Source organism: Molothrus aeneus, chromosome 6 (assembly GCF_037042795.1).
Source record: "Molothrus aeneus isolate 106 chromosome 6, BPBGC_Maene_1.0, whole genome shotgun sequence".
NCBI classification, from domain to species: domain Eukaryota; kingdom Metazoa; phylum Chordata; class Aves; order Passeriformes; family Icteridae; genus Molothrus; species Molothrus aeneus.
The window spans coordinates 28,415,628-28,435,383 of NC_089651.1; the positions used below are offsets into that span (position 1 = coordinate 28,415,628).

General features: G+C 43.2%; 1 protein-coding gene across 1 annotated transcript in view; it reads right to left on the minus strand.

The window, feature by feature from the left end:
- Positions 1–2,206: 2,206 nt before the first annotated feature.
- TTC9 (tetratricopeptide repeat domain 9) overlaps positions 2,207–19,756 on the minus strand; it is a 28,249-nt gene continuing 10,699 nt past the window's right edge. Inside the window, exons 2-3 of the mRNA XM_066551957.1 lie at positions 8,468–8,650; positions 2,207–3,364 (exon numbers count right to left, since the gene is read on the minus strand). Of these exons, the coding sequence (XP_066408054.1) occupies positions 3,285–3,364; positions 8,468–8,650 (263 nt within the window). The 3' untranslated portion in view covers positions 2,207–3,284. The remainder of the gene's footprint in view (positions 3,365–8,467; positions 8,651–19,756) is intronic.

Consider the following 19,756-nt stretch of genomic DNA (forward strand, 5'->3'; position numbering starts at 1 on the left):
ACCCTCCTTTTCATCTTAGAGGCTCCTGGATTTCACTAGTAAGCAAGAATATCCAGATCTTTGTTTCCCATCCATTCCAGAAACTAGTCATATCCTCTTCCTAGTTTAAACAAAGATTTCTCCACCCTGTTCAAGCTACCTTTACCAACAGCAACTGCTAGCACATATTTGGAAAACTTCCACAGCCAGCATCTGTTTGTCCTCTCCTTGCACTTTCAAAAATGATTGTGCAGCAGGAAGGAAGCCTCCCCCTCTTTTGCCCCCTCCAAGTGGAAAAATCACATCTAATCTTGCTGTCTTTTTTCCCTGCTGTGCATCCTGCCAAAACTGGGTGCTGTTATGAACTGCAAATAGTGTGTCTAAGCCTTTGGTCAGTTTTTTTCTAGTTCAATTATCATTCTGCCCATGAACCTGGGTTTGGCTCATATTTTGCATCCCGTAATCATCTTATCCCTGTCCTTTCACCCTCAGTTCCTGCTTGCTGTCCTACTGCTCTGCCTAGCACCTGCCATTTTGTTCCTGCTGTTTTACCATGAGATGGATGAATGGGCTCACTTCTCATTGCACTGAGGACATTTTGGCCCTGCTGGGTATAGGTAGGGGCCTGTGTTCATTCCCCTGTGTACTGCATATTGACATACAGATTCACCACCTGGCTGAGCTAAAGCTTTGTTTACTTTTTCGGGGTTCCAGGATGTGTATCTTCCCATTGCTATTTGACTGCTCTGCAGAAACATACCATCAACTTGTAGTGGACATGGCTACCTCCAACAGTGTGTTTCCAGCTCCCTACAACAAGGTCTGTGTAACTTGGGTGGAATTGGGTGGCCTCTGCCCACACCTCCACATCTGGCTGCTATGGACCACTCACTGGAAAAGGTGTGTCCATAATTCTCTCAAACTCAGTATCACTGCATGAAACAGTCCCTGACTCTGTTCCCTCTTTGGTGACTTAGTTCTTCCAGCCTCTGGTGTGAGTGTCACTGTTTACAGGTGCCCTGGCTGTCAGTGTATGTAAGGACAACAGTCTTCTGAAAGAAAATAGGGTTTTGTATAGCACCTGAAGGCTCTCTGAAATATTTTTCTTATGCACATTCAAAAACTTCCCTCTTTCCTCTACCCTTTGCAGTGCTACTGGAGGTAAAGATGCTTAAAACTGAGGAGACTGGAGCCTGCTGTGCCCTTTTTATATTACTATATACATGGCCCTGATGCAGTGACAGTACGTCAATGAAGCCATTGTGAGGGCTAAAATTGTTCCCAGACAAAATGACAGAAATGGCCCTCCATCTCCAGTGGCTGGAGAATGCCCTTTCTCTTACATTAAGGTCATGAGTAACAAGCCTGTCTCTGCTTGCATGAGCTTTCCTGGGGCAGAGACTGTTTGCGTAGGTGGTGTCCTCTTCTGCATTGCCTGCAGGATGAATCCTCATTTCACTCCTAGTGAAGAGACACATGCAGCTGCAGGATGAACTGTCATCAGCAATATGAAGTAGGGGAGAGTGACCTCTATTTGAATTTTTTTGTGTGCTGTGATATATTTAGGAGATAGAGGACTGTGTGTGCCTGAGAACCAGAATCTTACTAATGCAGTACTAGGTACATCTTATAGGCACCCAAGCATAGTTGGCTGTCCTGGCTGCTAGGGCACACTGTTGGCTTATATTCAATTTGCCTTTTCTCTTGATGTTTCTCTAACAACTCTTTTGAATTTTGGCTGGAGAAAAATGTGGCCAGATACCACAGCTGGAATGTGAGATGCCATAGCCAACTGTCTGCAGATACCAAGTCTGCTGGAACCAAAGCACACAGCACTTGGCCGAACTTTGTTTAGCTCTGTTTCAGTTTCTGTGTTTCAGCTGAGGGCCAAGTACTCTGGCTACACTCACTTGACACTGACCACCAGGGGATGAAACCACTCATGTACATCCTGCAACTGGGAACATGTCCCTGTGGGCCACTGCGGGGGCAAGTCACACTGAGAATATGTTTGTGGCACTTACTGATCCCATTATTGGCAGTTTCAGAAAAGGGCCTTTGAGCCAAGGAGACAGAGCTCTCAGAGAAAATCAAACTGCTGGAGAAGGTCTAAACAGGCCCTCTGGACTGCCAAATAGGCTCCAAAGCTGTTGGTCCTGCCCTGTTGTCAGCACCACATTCTCCTACAAAAGAAAAAAAACAGGACACAGGAACAACCAACACAAGGTGGGAGAATCAAGACCTCAATCCAATGTACTAATAATACTTAGCACTGTACATCACTGTACTGTTACTTACAAACATTAACTGATAACATCCTCACAACACCCCTGCGAGGTAGGGAAGTATTATTATCCCTAGTGTACAGATAGGGAAACCGAGGCACCAAGAGGCTAAAAGTGACTTGCCCAAGATCACACAGCAAGGCATTGGTAGAGCCAAGGTAAGAATGGAGACGTCCCTTGTTCCCCACCCCATGCTGACCCCTCCCTAGATAATGTTGCCTGTCTGGACATGGGGAACCGAAGAGGCTCCTTTGAAAAGCATTGCCCAGACTTGTTGCCTATGAATATTTTTTATTTGCCTTTAATGAATTATTTCACAGTTTTTCCCTCACACTGTACACCATGCTTTCATAGTCCATTCAGCGCTCTGTGGTGGCCCACAGCCTTCTCCTCTGGCACTGGGACAGCTCTGCAGGGGGTTCATAGGGTGCTCTGTGCTTTCATAAAGAGGATGTTTAGAAACAGTTTTCACTGACATTAGACTGGGAGCATGTGAGCTCTCACTGGAGACCAATAACACACACCGGAGAAGCAGGCAGAGGGAACTGATGGTAAAAAGGCATTTGCTGTTCCCTGTGGAATGACCAGTGGCTCTCTTGGTTTCTTAGCTCTTCCAAGCTCCAGTGATCACTCAGAGCAGAAACCCTCTGTCTCCAACTTGCCTGGTCAGGAAGTCGTTGTTCTGGGGGTTGCTTCCCTAATAAGTAATAGGCAGTCAGTTTAGGACCAGGCAGGTCCCCCAGCATTGCCTACTCCAGGTGTGTGACACTGTCTGGGAACAAGGCTGGCTGTAGTTGTTGTGCTCTTTTGCCATGGGGAAGGGGTATTACCATGGTTGGCAAGCAGCCATATCCAGCGTCCAAGTCTCTTTCATTTCAAAACTGGTATTCAATGAAGAGCAAGGGAGAGTGGATGGATGAGGAGATGAGGATGAGGCAGAGCAAATGGGAAAATCCACCAAATGAGCTTCTAGGAAGGAAATGTTCCCCCTTGGGCACTTCAGCTGAAGTGGCTTCATTTTCACAAGGTTTCCTTCTCTCTCTGGGAACATCTGCTGAGCTTCATCTCTGTCAGCTGGATGTATCGTATGACATTGGTATCTGCACGGAAAGAACACACAGAGGTATGGTGGTTACACAGCTCCCTGTGGCAGACAGACAGAATGCACCCTCATCCCTGGGACATCACAGGGGAGCAGCACGGCTCCAGCGCTGTGTGCTGGAACAACACCAGTTGGAAAGGGCACTGAACCAAACCCAGAACCTTTGGTTTTGGAGAGCGTGGTCTGATTGCACTCACCATCCCTATTGCTCACAGTATTGCCTCAGCTAGTTTTTACTTTCTATCTGATTACGCAGGTCAGCACAGTTGAAACTTTTCAGGTCATCCTTGCCTGTATTTGTGGAATGACACACGTCTAGTGGCTTCTCTTCCTGCAGTACCTGCATGCAAGCCCCTAAAGGCATTTTGTGTACGGTTATGCTCTGCCTTTTCACTCTCCCACTCTGTTTACAGCCTATTCCACTCTTTTCACATTTTTCCATGATGAATAGAATTGGGAAGAGCATCCTTCACATTGTCTTGTCTTCTTCCCTTAAATTTTCTGCTTGGATGTCCTTCCACCATGACACTCTTTCTGCAATTTTGTCATATGCAATATGCTGCATACTGCCTTGTCTGTCTTTTCTTATGAAGTTCCTAGAGGTACAGAACAACTGATCCCTCCTAGTAGAAAGCTGTGATATCCCAGCAGTGTGAAGGTGATAAGCTGAGCCTTGTTGTTCCTTCCAGAATTTCAGAGCATCAATACACCTCACAGACTATGTGAGTTTGGCTTTATCTCCTGGCCTGAGCCCTAGGGGAACCTGATTCACCCTGAACCACGGGTTGATCTAAATGAGTACATGTCTCCAGACAGAGCTAATGATTCTGCAGTCATGGTCAATCCTCTCTTTAGCTCTTTAAGCTCTTTACGCTGATTTCTATCATGAGGAAAACTTCACACACTCATGGCACCCACAAAATGGCAAAAGCCATGTAGTACCAGAAGCAAGCAAGTAAAACCACAGCAACTTTCACTTCTGTATTAAAAAATGGTTCTTTGCTCACAGCCTTGCTCTGACAGCCAGCCAGAGTCACATTGGTCCCTGAAGTTATTAGATCCTCAGACACCAATCAGAAGTGCAATGCAGTCCAATCAGAGGACAATCTCGTCTCCTCCTCATTCAAACTGCAATGTGTTCCACACCAGCTAGGGAAATGAGAAGTGCTTCAGCTTTCAAAGTGATGAACAAATTACTGGGAACATGTCCAGCACTAGTGAGGGTGAGTATTGCACCCCCCAAAGCAGTTGTGGGTGCGAAGCTTCCTTTAAAGATGAGGACATCTCTGTTGTGCCCTCTGCCAGTGCTGAATCAGTGCCAGACAGATCAATTTCCTGCCACACAGAGCTATCCACAAACATGCCATGGGGCATCTGTGGGCCATGGCTATGCTGTTGTTGTGACTTCTCAAGTTGTCTCTGGTGAGGTGGGTCTCCCTGCTGAGTCTTCTGCAGGTTCAACTACATCATCCTAGGCACTCCAGAGGGTGGGATTTGATGACTAAGCTCCTGGACCCATTTGGGACATTTTAAATGAGTTAAGAATTCTGCTGCTGCTTCTGTCAACAAGATGCACCAGCTGTTTATGCATTAGCACTTCTTACCAGCCCAGCAAATTTTAAAGCAGCTTTTTAAAAAACAGAACTATTTCAGCTGTGCGGCCTCCTGGAACGAAGAAATTCAGTTGAAGTGGTAGTCCTGAATTTTAGGCTTAAAATGAAATAAGTGCAGTTGGCTGACTTAAAATGAAATGAGTGCAGGGCAGGACACACAGCCTGAGCAGGATCCTGCCGTGCTGCCTGCATCTCACTGTGACCTCTGCTCTGTGCTCTTCTAGGCTCTGATGGGCTGTGCTCTGGGTACACATCCCCACCGCCGAGGTACACGCATGGAATGCCTGCCTGGTGCAGGTGAGAATGGATAACTGTGGGCATGTCAGGAGATCCCACCTGCCTGGGCCCGCAGGGACTGAGCATCTCACTGAGGGCAGAGGTGGGCTCATAATTGGGAAAAGCTGCCAGCCTCCTTTGGCTTTCAGGTAACATAGTGACTGCTGATGGCACAGCTTCACTCACCTGGGAGATTTCAACATGCCTGGGAAGCCATGGGCAAAATAATTTGTAGCCTGACAGAGGGTGGGAGACACTCCCATTGCAAGCTATTTATAGATCTCTCAGGCTGGTTATGGCATGTTTTACTTCCTTTGTGAGGGCCATTATTTTACCAAGGAAGAATAATGAGAACAGCACTCTGTTTACAGGAGTGGAGCCCTGTCTTTGTCAAGTTTTTCTACCAAATACTATTGCATCATACTAGCTCTACCTGCAGAAGTATTTCAAAGTTATGTGGAAATGTTAATGAGAAAACAGATCCACTGATCTCTCAGTGCAGAAAAAGTGATCCCCATTGGCTGATGTGGAAATAGGTAAGAACAATTCAGATAAGGGGTCACACCTATGCAAAGAGGTACTGCTAGAGCTCCAACAGGAATGTGTTTCCTGGCTCTTAGGACTGTGCCTGTGTCTCTCTGCAAAGTGGCCTAATGCTATTTTAAAGGTCATTTCTGCTTCCCCTACAGCTTCAGAGCCCAGTTGCTTATCTGCTGTGCAGACACCATGGTCTGGGTTTTGTTCCCAGGATTTCTGAGTCGCAGGGGTGCAGGAAGGCAGTGCCTGAGTGCACGGCACAAAAAACATCTGGTCTGGGCAGCCTGCAGGATATCTGAATGTGGGCTCCCAGCACAGGGACAGCAGGGACCACTGTTTGACAACACCAGGCCATTCCCAGCTGATGGTCTGGTCTCAATCCCAGTCAGTCCCTGCCCTGACAATGCAGCCCCACTGGGAGAGGGCTGAACAAGGCTTGCAGCAAGGTGCATGTTTGGCTGCACGTGCTGCCCCAGCCTCTGGACACAGAGCTCATGGAGGGTCTATGCATGCTCTACATGATTTAACAGCAACTTCCCTCTTCCTTAGTAGGAGGGTTATACAACTATCTCGTGTTATTTCAATCTGCTTTTGTGATTTTTGTTTGGAAGTGGCACAAGAAATCAGGCCAAATCCAACCTTCCTTCACCCTGGGCAGATAGTGAATAGCCATAAGGGATCTGCTGTGCTGACAGCCCTTTAGAAAACTAAACCCCTTTGCTAACTAATTTCTCTTTACCATTCAAAAGCTCTCCCATCAAAGAGAATAACTGCCAGTGATTTGTGCCAAAAACATTCCTTATTAGAAAAAAAAAAGAACACACAGAACATGACTGCAATAATAACCAGTGAGCCTGGTGAAACCTCAGATAAAGGAAAACAATCACACTTTGCAGATGGAGACATTTAAAGTGGAGACACTGACTTATTCCAGGTCACATAATAATTCTTGATAGTGCTACCTAATTCCTATTACTGCATTTTAACAGCCACATCCTTTCTTACTGTACATATTCAATTCTTTCCCCCTGAATGCCCTTCAAGTTTTCCATAATCATAAATAAAACAGTGGAACAACAGCCTTGAATGGTCTACAAATAACAGGAAAGAGTCTGATGCAGAGCTGAAGGCCAGAACTGGGTTTTGTATACATTAAGGGCCTTTAGGGACATTTTTTGGTATTTTTTTGTAGCAAGTAGTATTTGAAATTGTTGCTGTTGAATAAATTAGTATTTATTTCAAGAAGCAATGAGGAATACCAAATAAATAGTATCACGAGGAGAGGGGTGGTAAGGGAGCACAGAAACATATTTAAGAAATGGAAGCTAAGCTGTTCAGCTAAAAGAAATTTTTCACATCTGAATCTAGTCAAAACTTCAAGGTTAGGATAACTTATTTTCCACTGACTACTTTTCTCTTGCATATGCTTCTCCATTTCCTGGTTCTGGCAAGGGCTGAAAGCAGAAGGGCACACTGTAAACTAAAATAGGCTAAACTGAGCTTTGAAACACATTTGCTTGGGGAGTGTGGGGTGCACAGCTGTGCTGTCAGACTGCCCGGAGCCCATGGCCAAGCACAGCAGATGGGACCAAGCACCCTTAGGGGAGGTGGAAGAGGAAGGAAATCCCAGCACATTCCCAAGCACACCCTCCCTGATGGTCCTCCAGGGCACAGCCACTGCAGGAGCCCTGCAGGGCCAATGCCTGTAAGACATCAAGCACAGCCAGTCTACCAGCCTTCCTTCCCTCCTCTAGTTCAATGAGTATCAGTTCCACCATGCTCCACCAGGACCCAGGCTTGCCCCTCTTTCCCACCCAGTTTTCACTTGTCTCAGATTCATATGAAGAGCTTCTCTGTAGGATTTTCTTTGCACATGACTTCATTTTAATTTCTTGAAATTCTTTAATTTTGAGTTCTACAAAATTCCTTTATATTTAAAACCACAGTGTTGTTTTATCTCCCTATGATTTCTGAAAAATAAAAGCATCATCTCTGCCTCACCCTCTGGCCTTTCACCCATGTTCTGAGGCTGGTCAGGTTAGCATGGAAATGGTTGCGCTGGCAAGGCTCAGTTGTTTGGATATATAATTTCATTGCTGTCCACAAATGAACTGTATGGTTTTAACAGATGGATGACAGACACTTAACAAGGAATTGGCTGATTTCATGGGAGAAGCTGAAGCATCCTGATGAAGCTTTGTGGGTAAATGTCTGTCTCCTTGATCAAAGCAGAATACTAACCCTTTACTGAGATGGCAGAAGGCTACTAAGGATGACAAATAGTCTCCTGGCATTGCTAAGGGGAAAAAGCTTTTTCTCAAAGAGTCAGAAAATGTAATGGTTGGGGTACACTCTTTCCCTGCCCTGCTTTCTTCTTCAAAAATAAGTTAGTGTGGAAAAGAGAGGCAGGATCCCCTCCACACTCTCAGCATTCCAGCAATACTGTCTTCTTCCAGGTCATGCTGCAGCCTTGGCAGCAGTTAATATTTGGGCACTGTGACCTTGCTGCACTGCCCCTGAGTGCTTGAAGGGGAGTACAGGCAAAGACATACAGTGAGTCATGCATGCTCTTCCCTGTGGAAATCAACGCAATCAAGTCAGGGACAGATACATCTCATGGAAAGAAATACAAAAGCACTCAGGGCAAAGCCACATCCCTGCTCCCTTCCCCATACCTGTCGGCTGGCGGGATCTTGCTTCTTTCAGGTAGTAGAGGGCCTTGTTGAAGTCACCCAGGTGGTAAAATGCCACTCCCGATCGATAGAGCGCCTTGAAGTTCTCGCCTTCCTTCTGCAGCACTTTGAGGCAGTATTCCTTGACCCGCTCGTAATTCACCAGCTCGGCCTGGAGCAGGCAGGCTGCAAGGACATGGGGAGGATGACAGACAGACAGGAAAACATTAGTGCTGGAGTTTCCCCTGCTCTTGCAATATGCACGGGAGAGCAGCTTAGGTGAGGGAAATGACTCAGCCCCGTGATTCAGAAAGGGATTGTTTGCCAAACCCGATTGTTCGTAATTTAAATACCAATGCTTCTATTTTTGGCATTGCAAAGCAAAGGGATTGTGTTTACTCCCGGGAGACACATAGGCACATGAAACACTGGGGGAGAGAGGGAGAACATAAACACCCCTCCACAGCTCTGGAATGCCACACAGTCTTGTGGCAGTGGCTGGCTTTATTTCTTGTGAAATTGCTTCCCTGACTGAGCTCTGAAAAGTACAAAAAGTTGGACTAACAATTATCCGACAAGGAGAAAGGGGGATAAATTGGATCAGATTTCGTATTTGGCTTAATCCAAGGCTCTTAGGTATAAAAATAATATGTAATTGTCTTTTATCCAGGAGATCCTGTACAGAGTTTTGCTATAGGAAACGACAAGGAGTTCTGCCCTGCTGGAATGTGCTGTCAGCAAACCAGAGACACCTGGAGTTGTAGTAGAGGGAACAAATGTGCTATGCTGCCTGCTTTCTGCTAAGCACTGCAACACAAGTTCATTCCCAGAGGTGAGTTCTGCTGACTTCCTAAAGGAAAAGGCAAACAGTAAATAAACAATATGTTGAGAGTTCTGTGTGCTGAAGGACAATTGTTGCATAAATGTCTAGGAGCTGAAGAAAGTGCCCATTGTGAGTTTCCCACAACTAGAAATGATATAAAGGGGAAGATCCCTGAGCCACGCTTTACAGCCATGTTCATGGCTTTCTGTAGTGCCCCTCCAGTGGGCTAAATCTCATACAGGTGACCTGAGCATTATGAATGGCTTGGGGAACACTGACAAGAATAGGACATGATGCAGTCACAGTTCCAGGGAAATAAAGTTGTGCTGCAACACAAGCCCATCTAGTGCAGCAATCCAAGGCTACTTGGAGAATGACACAATTTGGGGAAGGAAGGCAGAATGCCACTGCAAGGATCAGTTCAGAGGCTGGCAGTCAAGTGCCAGGGCATGGGGAGAAATTTCCCATCGCAGGTGGTGTTACTCAGTGTGTCTCTGGCAAGGAGGAGACTCAGTGCTCCTGGAAATCCAAGTCATCACAGGTCAGGTGTCACCAATGAACAGCCAGATTTAATTTCTTGCATGGTAACTGCAGCTGAGAGGATACTGGGTCAGAAATGTGATGCACTTCTTCATCCCCTTTTCCCATACCCCTAGAGTAAGCCCTACAATCCTTTCTGTATCACACTTTACTTCATGAGAAGGAGGCTGGCTAGATGACCTCCTGAGATTCTTCCAAGCTAAATTAGTCCAAATCTATGATCACTTAATGTGGACAAAATACATTTCTAACACAAATACACCTTCAAAACTTAAACATCTTACTGGGAACAATCATACACAGGCTTCTACCACCAGAGCACTGATGCTAGAGACATCAGTGCTCTGGTGGTAGAAGCAGATTTAACAAGGATTTAACAGGGAGTGCAGAACTTGTCCCACTGCAGGTACATTAAGTGACGGAGCCATTACTAACAAGAGCTTTGTCCTATTTGCTTTAATAATGGAATGTCAGTATATTCTAACACCTCCTGCCATTATGTGCATAGGTATTTTGAAAGGTTCTGATTTGTTATTTGATTTCCACTTAAAAACCACATATATTTCTAAAACCTTAATGGCATTTCCTTATCCAGTTTGTCCCTTCCTATTTGTCACACATTGATTTTTCTCACTCTGTTTCTAATGGAGCTTGAAATGACTGTGCCTTGTTTTTCTTTATTTTTTAAAGCTATTGAAAAGATGACTGTGTAAATTTACTGCTGGCTTCACTGCCCCAGAAACAGGATTGCTTTGTTTATCTGCTGACCAGTAACATGTATAGCAGTGGCAGCAGCTTTCTGCACACTGCCAATCTGAGCCAGCTTTTCACGTTCTGCCTTTCAGAGCTACTAGGGGGTGGATTTCAGTTTCTCTGTTCATTTGCTACTTGGTATTTCCAGTGAGAGTCACAGAAATTACTCTGGGAAAAATGACAGGTGGTCTATTAATGTATATTAACTCAGTAATTCCATACTGTACTTGCTTCACATATTCATTGAAAAGAGAAGAAAAACTTTCCCACATCCTGCTATTTCATAAACCCAAATGGGTTTCCAAATATCCAGCTGGATTCTTTCGGTGACTCATACTCACAGTAAAGCTTCTGCAGGGCATCCCCGCTAACTGTGCACGTGGCGGGGAGAAGTCAGCACCACATGGCCAGCATGAGAGACATGTGTTTATCTGAACAAACAGAGCAGATGGATGTGCAGGAAGCAGTTCTGCTGGAAGAGCTGGCCACTTGGAGAGCCACTGTTGGAAGCGGCTATTGGAAATGAACCTGAAGGGAGTATCTCCCTTATAAATATTTAGACATGCATGCTTCCAGTTCTTGGCGGCCTGAAATGATCTTCATCTACTGTGGTCCGACAAAAATACTGAGGCTGTTAGTAATTCAGCTTTCAGAAATGGAGGAGATATGGAATCTTTGAACTTCTTACCTAATTCAGTCAGGGGAGAATTGTTTTGAAAATGTGTTGTTTTCCTAAACAGATGTGTAACTCTGGCTGGGAGTGTTTCTTTACCATATCAAACACCTTATCACACTCCTTCTAATTTCATTTTAGGCCCTTGGTGAATCCCTCTGAGGAACAGAGCTCACTCAGAGAGACCAAATCTAGAGGTTTATCCAGATCATCCTCCTGCTTTCTTGAAACTGAATGGGCTTGATCCTACACAGCACCAGCTCTAGTAACTCTCTGGTGATTGAAGGGTGCTCTTTACTTGCAGAGGCAAACTATAGTTGCCCATTCCCGGCAGGTCTTGTTGTCATTGTAATACAGCACCTGGGGATTACATCTCCCCCACTCAGAAAGGTTGCTTACCCTGCTTCCAGCAGCATGTGACAGTTATCCATCATATTTGGTTATCGGTCTCAATTTGGCAGCTAATTCATTGTGTCAGCTTAAGCTATAAGTAATTCTTAACTTTTAAGCCTATGTATGTCACATAGTGATGAAGAATCCCCATCTGCTGTAAAATAAAATAAAATCAAATAAAAGCCATCTTGAAACTACTGGGTGTAATGTGCCTTGGGAACAGGGAGAAGGTTAATGCTATTAGCTCCAGAGGAGGGGCCCTGTCCATCACACTTCCCAACTGACTGCTGATGTTTAAGCAAGGAAATAGAAAATGTGGCTGTTTTCCTTCACAAGAGTAATGTTAAACCTAGATTTGTACATTTTAATTAGTGGATTCAAATCTATGGCAGCCAGCTCCATTTTAGAGGTGCAGTACAGATCTGGTACCAGTAGATAAGTGAGCTAGTTTGTATAGCCCTGTTCAGCACAAGGTTGAGCAAAACCAAAGATTAAAGCACCTGTAGAGCCAAAATACATCCACACCTTTAACATTTACCAGCAGCTGTGGTGAGCAATGATGGGAAGTTGTAACTAAAATCAAGGCAGTTCAAGGGTTTGGATTCTACTTTATTCCACCTTGAAATAATTTTGAATTTCAGAGTATCTTTCAGGATGCATCTAGGCTTGACAGGTACCAGTGAGAAGGAATCCATGACAGCTTTTTTATTTCAAAGGCTAATAACTTTTATGTTTAGGAAACATCACTACATTTCCATACTGATTTTTGTTTAGCTTCAATTTGCTAGCCACACATTACCCTGAAAAGCCTGTGTATCCTTATTGTGTTGGTACTTTGAGACTCTGATCAAGTCCTTCATCTTCTCTTTATTAGCTTATATAAAGTGGCATCCGGAATCTCTTACTAAAAAAAAATTAAAAAAACCCAAAAACTTATTTTTTCAGCTTTCCTTGCTTCTATAGCTACTCTCTGAACCCTCAAAATGAAGTTCAACTGATAGTGCTGTCAGCATCTTACTACAGAAACCTTTTCTGTGAGAATACCTCTGCAGGTTATGCAAGAAACTCAGTTTGGCCCTAACTTTTGGCTTCTAATTTTGGCTGAGCTAAAAACTAAGTCTGGGAGTAGCATGTCCAGGCTTTAACATGGAGATTTTGAACAACAACTTCAAGAGACTTGCTTAGCTGGGAATTTTCACCAAAGGGCAAATCTTCATTCCAGAGCAATTGTCCAGACACATTTTATGCCGGTGGCTAAATTCCCACTGTAGGTAAAGCTCAAGGCCTATCCATGTTACAGAAGACTTAAGAGAGTGGGCTGAATTGCTGTGCAAGCAGCATTAGGGCTGTGCAAGCATCCCTACCCTGTGGCATGTTCCTTGGGCTCAGCACACTGAGATGAAAATGCCTTCACCTTACAGGAAAATCTTGGGTTGCAAACTCATGTTTCACAAACTCCTGTTTTGTTTGCTTTCACTGAGGTAAGCTGGTTGCATTGCCTATTTTTAGGATTTTCTTGCGCCTTTCACTGAAAGAGAGAGTCAGCTGCTTATAAGCTGGTCCTTTAAGTTTATGACCTAAAATATTCCACGTGTGATATCCACCTTAGATATCTGCTTTTGGAAAATGTCGGACAAGACTGTTCAGGTATTTTTGAAAAACAGGCTAGGGAAACACTGCTTATTTTCCCCTTGTTAAAGATCTCTGGTGACTTCCTCTTTGAATGCATCTCATTCCCTCATCATTTGGCTTTGCAAACAGAAATCTGGCAGATATCCTTTGTGTCAAGCAAGTGCCTTCTGTTATCCCCAAGGTAATCTTGAGCTGGCCAACTGGTAACCTTCTGAAAATAAAACCAGTATGGTACTCATATACTGTAGAGATATGCTTTAGAATCTGGTACCCAAATCCTTTGAATATTCAGTCCACCCTGGGCACAATCTGATCCAGAAAAATATTGTGATCTGAAAACTCTGAGATGCTAAAATACTCTTTTTGGCTCACTGGTCACAGGAATAAAGAGCAGAAAGTGGAAACGAAGCTAAGAGGCATTGCTTCAGTTATGACAGAAAGATGGGGGGTCAGAGGCACAGAAAGGGGTTTCTGGTGAAATCAGTGCATAAGTGAGAACTGAGGTCTATTGGGGAGGTAAAGTCTGGGTGGAGATGTGAAGTTAAGAGTTTGGGGCATTGTGCTAAGGACATAGCACACAGCGTATCCAGCCTGGAGACCAAGAGGAGCATTTATAGCAGTGTAATCCAGACAGAAGAAACCGATCTCCCTAGCTGTGTATGGCAGCAGCATCTCTAGCACACCACTTAGCCACAGTCACATCCCTGCTCTGAATCCCCTTTTCCTGTGCTGGGATATCACCAAGGGACACTAACCAGCACTGCTGAAAGGCTACCTTTGCAAGCAGGGCAAGGAGTAGGTGTCCTGTACAAAAGTTAATGATAAATCATGTGGTTGAACCACTCTTACATACCTGTGCAGAAAGGTCTGAATCCAAACGACCCTTCCTTTCAACCCTTAGAAGGAAAAAAACATCCTGTATTGATTTGTTTAGTTGCAATGCAGAGAGAAGTAGCTAAACTAATTACTGCTTAAGCCTGAAGTGGATCTTCCCTCTTTACTGTATTTATTCTTGACTCCACCACTAGAGTTTAACAACATATGTGGATTGTTCCTCTTTAGCAAGTGCTAGGTACTCCAGCCACTACAAACTCAACCTGTATTTCACAAATTGACAGTGTCATTCCCAGAAATAACTGCAATTAAACTCTGCAAAATACTTCGCTTTCGGATATGATCTCACCTTAGGTATAGCAGCCCGCAGTTCACTTAAAATCTATTTAATTGCAGGAAGATGGTTCCTATTCTTGCTCTGGGGTTCTACTTTGGGAAACATGATTGATACTTTAATATAATTCCTTCAGGGTTTTATTCAGACATTTGATTAAGACCTTCATATATCATTAAACAGGCTTTGTTCTCACATCTCTTTAAGGCTCAAAATAACAGGGCAGACTAAGAGAGTCCTGTATTTCAGAAGGCTTGGTGATGCTCTCCCTCAGGAAAGAGAAAACATGGTAGTGCTAAGTTGTAGTTTAAGCATTTGGGAAATTATTGGAATATAACAACAATAATAACAATAACAAAACCCAAATCAAACAGGAGGCAGCAGGGCGATAGGGGATGTGGAAAGAAAAAATATTTGTCTTGGATTAGACAGCAGCCTTCTAACCATGCCACTAGTGCACGTATCATTAATCTCTGTTTGCTGCAGACTGTGTAAATGGTGTTGACAAACAGCACATGGAGTTTACAATGTTCACTGGAAGAATTAAAATGACTACCATTACTATATGAGACTGAAAATGTCAGTCATATGTTAGTAATTTGAATATAATTAATTTCTAAAATAGGTAACATGTGACTCACAAGATGATGCTGAAAATGTAAAGGGTTATTTTAGATTTAAAGTCACCTTGGACTTAAATACAATTTTAATGTACAGCATAAAAAGAACTGGCTACTGGAATGCTTATTCAAATTTCTCTGGATTTATTGATCCTGAGTTTGTAAACTGCACGGGCTACATGTAGAAGGCACAGCCCAAGCTTTAACCTATGTTTTAACTTGTGTTAAATTTTCAATAGATTGACAGTAAAAGAAGCCATATAATGTGTGAATGTAAGAAGCCTGCAGCAGAGGAACTGAGAAAAGCATCCATGTCTCCACAGAGCTCCATGTGTGCTGTGCCTTTCAAGAATGCAAACCAGCATTCCTCAAAAGAGGATGCTTAAAATATCTATTTTTTTTCAGAGAAATGCTGCATGCAGTTTCCCTAGTAGACTGAGACACTAATTAGGATCTCCAGTTTCCAAACAACCTCTTCCATTAAATATTTCTCTTCTTTCTCTATAGTCCAAGCTTGCAAACAAAGAGAATTTTCTGGCTTCTCACCAATAAAAAGCTAATTATAGACAGCTTGATAATGTCTGACAATAATCTGGTCAGCTGACTCCTAGTTCCCAGACAACCTTAATGGGATGAAAAGGGAGTATCACAATGACAGTACAACTTTCCAGCCAGTGGCTCTCATTTATTCCTCTCCAGGTACCAAAAAGGCCTAAACATACCTGTATGTTTCTGCTTGCAGGGAAATGGGTGGAAAATTAAAGTCCAAACTGTATGACAGGTTGCCTCTCTCCGTAGGGAGGGATTAATGCTAAATGAAGTGTGGATCCACAAATGTTTGTAGAGCCCAAAGTGAGCCACCTCTTCCAAACAGCCTTCCCCTTCTTCTCAGCCTGACTCAATTTGTGAACAGATACCAACTGTTCCTCCCCCTCCTGCCATCCTGGCAATGCTTTCCTTCCAATACATAGCATGGTCTCTTTCAGTTCTCTGCTGCTCCTGAGTCCTTCATACCCATCAAGAAGAAAGATCCCAACTTCATCATTCCAATTAACTCTTCCAGGAGAGAGAGAGGCAGTAGCAGTGACTGAAGTACGCTGGTGCTTCCACCATGGTACACATTAAAAGGTATTTAGTAGTTCTCAAAGGAGCTGCTGAGTCTGTGTGTTAGGCTTTTTGTGGCTGGCAGCCTACCCTAGGACTAATGTGAGCTGTCAGAACAGATCAGTTAAACTCCAGTCTGTGATAGGATGATCAATCTTGAAGATAAAGGGAAAACAGTAGATATCTTGGCTTTTACACTAGTCTAATGACAAATTTTAGTACATTTTCTTAAGCAAGTTGAAGGAGCATAGTCTAAATGAATAGACTTAATTCTGTTAACAAAATGAAAGGCAACATTAAGTAGTTTGCACTGATGTGTCCTAGGCCCCATGGCATTTGGTATTGTCAATACAGGCCTAAATGACAGACTGTAGACTGTCTGGTCATTTTGCCCATAACTTCTAGATGTGAGAAGCTAGTATCTGTTGGAAGGTAGGGGCAGAATTCCAGAGGATCCCCACAAATTGGTGGTGGTGTTCTGATAAAAACAGGATGCAATTTGACAGTGGCAAGTTAAAAGCTCTACAGATATGCAGGAAAAGACCCAACTGTAAGTCAAGCAGAGGAACAGGTAGTTGGAAAGCAATTCTGCTGAAAATCCACAGGAGGACCCTGACAATAACAAGTGGTCCAGAGAGGACAGGGCCTCACCAAGACAGTGAGGGAAGAGAGGCTAACCTTATTCATCCACATAAAAAGAAAAGAAGTAACTCAAATGCAAAGAAGGTTATAACCAGGAAACTATCTATTCTCCTTGTACTCAGAAAGTAAGGAGAGAGCTTGCATTTCAGCTAGGAAAAACTCTATAGCAGTGAAAAGAGTAAACCTTTGAAAGAGACTGCTTGGGAAAATTGTGAAGGTTCATAGCTTTGCAAATACTTAAGAACAGGTTAAGCAAATGTTACTTGAGATATGTCTTATCTGTACACTTGTACCACTCATGGGTATGGATAGAAGACTCTTGACAGCTCTTCAGTCCCATTCTTGATTGTACTGAACACTCAGAGCATGAACATCCTGGGTTGCCCTTGAGAGCTGCCATTTAGTTCTAATTCCTATCAAAAGGTCCTGTTGGAGGATGTCAGAGCAACATCCTGGCCAGACATGGGGACAGGTAAGCATTTAAGAACAGCTGGCATGACTGCTAACCTTTGCTACGTGATTATATTCCACTATCTCATACTTCTGTAGGTTTGAAGAGCCTATTTAAAAGTGTTCATTATTTCTGTACGATGGTTCTGAAGCTACTTGAAGATAAGTTTGTGATGCTTTTTGCTTCCTTTTTGTCACAAATTCAGGGATGTAGTACTGCAGTTTTCCTTCAAAGAGCCAAGGCTTTGAGAAGCAAGGAATTTCAGCCTACTTTTCATCTGATCCCCATAGCTTCTGTTTTGTAAGAGTATTTTGTCCTACCACTTCCTCTAGTTACTTGTCCTTCAAATCAAAACCAGAGGCTTACTGAAAAATCTTGGCAGTGGTAATATTAAAGCAGTAGTTAAAATCTAGATTTCTAGTGAAAAATCTTGGCAGTGGTAATATTAAAGCAGTAGTTAAAATCTAGATTTCTAAAGAACTTTCTGAATCAAAATCTGCCTCTAGTTATGTATCAGCAAATCTTTATTTTACCAAAATAAAGAGATTCACATGGAGATGATCTTCATATTGCACCTTTGTTTTTCTCAGCCAGGAGAGGTAGGAGCAAAGTCCATCAAAGCACTGATACAGCAAGAGATCCAGTCAGGTTTTAACTACTACAACATTTTGATTCTATAAACTCTAAATTATAGAATTCTATAAATTCTATAAATAAATTCTATTCTATAATAGCTCCTACTGCAGCCACATTAGAAGAGATGGAAGTTCCTTCTGGCTTTTTTTTGCCAAGGTTGTTATTGTTGATCTGCCAGGTTAAACACCCTGGAGGTTTCCTCCTCTATGACTATCTAGTAATCTTTGACCTGTCTTTATCTTTTAGAATCAGTGGTCATCTAATCCAGTCTAGTCCAGTCAACTAGACATGCTTGGCCTTCAGATCTGTTCCAGTTGCTATTTATTCCACTGCCTCTTTGTTGCTGTTTGCTTTTGCTCACCTTGTGTTGCTTTACTTTCTCACTGTGGCACCTTCTCTACACTGTTCCCTTTCCTCCTCTGGGTTCCTGTTGCCACAGACACCCACTGAAGGAATCTTGTCTCTTGACTTGTTTTCACAAGGGAGAAGTACACAGAATTTTACCAGAGATCAGCAGCAGCAGACAACCATCTAGTAAATATCTAGTGTTCAGCAGCAGTCAACTCTAACAACTGCTATCAAATATTTATAATTCTTACTGTAATATATTAAACACTGAAATTAAGGTTTTAATGGAATTATGTTATTTTTTCAAAACCCATATGAGACAAAGAGGTCCTTTTGTAAATAGGGAGGCACTTTGGAGGACATGAGGGATTTCAAGCTGCTTTCTCTGCTGAAGAGAAATGCATACTTTGCTCATTGTAGGTCAAACAATGAACAGCAGTACTGTGAAATGCAGCTGGAACAGCATGAAGGCTCTCCAATGAAGTCTCAGACAGTTGTGCATGCCATGATGGCCTCAAGCCTGGCTTAGTGCAGCATGCTCAGTTTGGGATGAAAGCAGGCACTTTATGCTGTACCATGAACAAGGCACGATGACGTGGCTGGGTAACATCTGTGTGCTGTGCCCTGTGGTGGCTCACGGTTCACCTCCCAGGACACATGACAGAGCTGACCACTGTAGAATCTGCTGAGGGGTGGAGAGCAGGTGGAAAATTGATTGGGACTGAAATGATTTTAGATTTTCCCTGAACTCTCTCTGGCTGAAAAGATTCATCTGACAAGATGGAGATGTCAAATGAGGAGGAATATTTCCTTCATTAAATTAATTACTCATTCATATGTTTTATCCTGATCCAGTGTAGCCTAAAGCTTTTCCATTTTAATGATGTTTTGAAACAGAGAGAAACCTTTATGCCTTTGTGGGAGGGATGGAGAGAAGAACTGAAAGAATCAAAGAGGCAAATCAAAAGTAAACTGTTTTCTAACTGAAGAGAGGTATAAAACAAAGTTCTCAACCTTATTTTCCTTAAAAATGCATTAAACAAACTTACTGAGAAGAATGATTTGTCAGCAACAGCAAACTAACCCTGCCTGTGCCAGGCTGTCACCTGCCTGAGCTTTGACAGGCCACATAGAGGCAGTTAAAGCATCACCCTGTCGTGCAGTTGAGCCTCTAGTGTCCCTGCTTCTTCCCTATCTTCCATTTATACCATATTAGTTTAGTATCATTGATACATCTCTCTGCCTATCAAATCGAGCTGGCCAACAGCTTTGAAAGTTACTGAGAGGGGACTGACAGGCAGACAGCAGAAAACATATGTACTTATGACTCATTTCCTTTGGAAATCAGGCTGAAAACAAATAAACTTAAGACCAGAGGGATGATTCAGAATATTATTTGCTTTAAAAAGTCAGGCTTTGAACTGTGCAAAAGCATAAGCCAGTCCTCTAATAAGATGTTTGCTCTTTAATATAAGCTGTGGCAAAGTGCTTCAGGTAAAAATCTCAGAT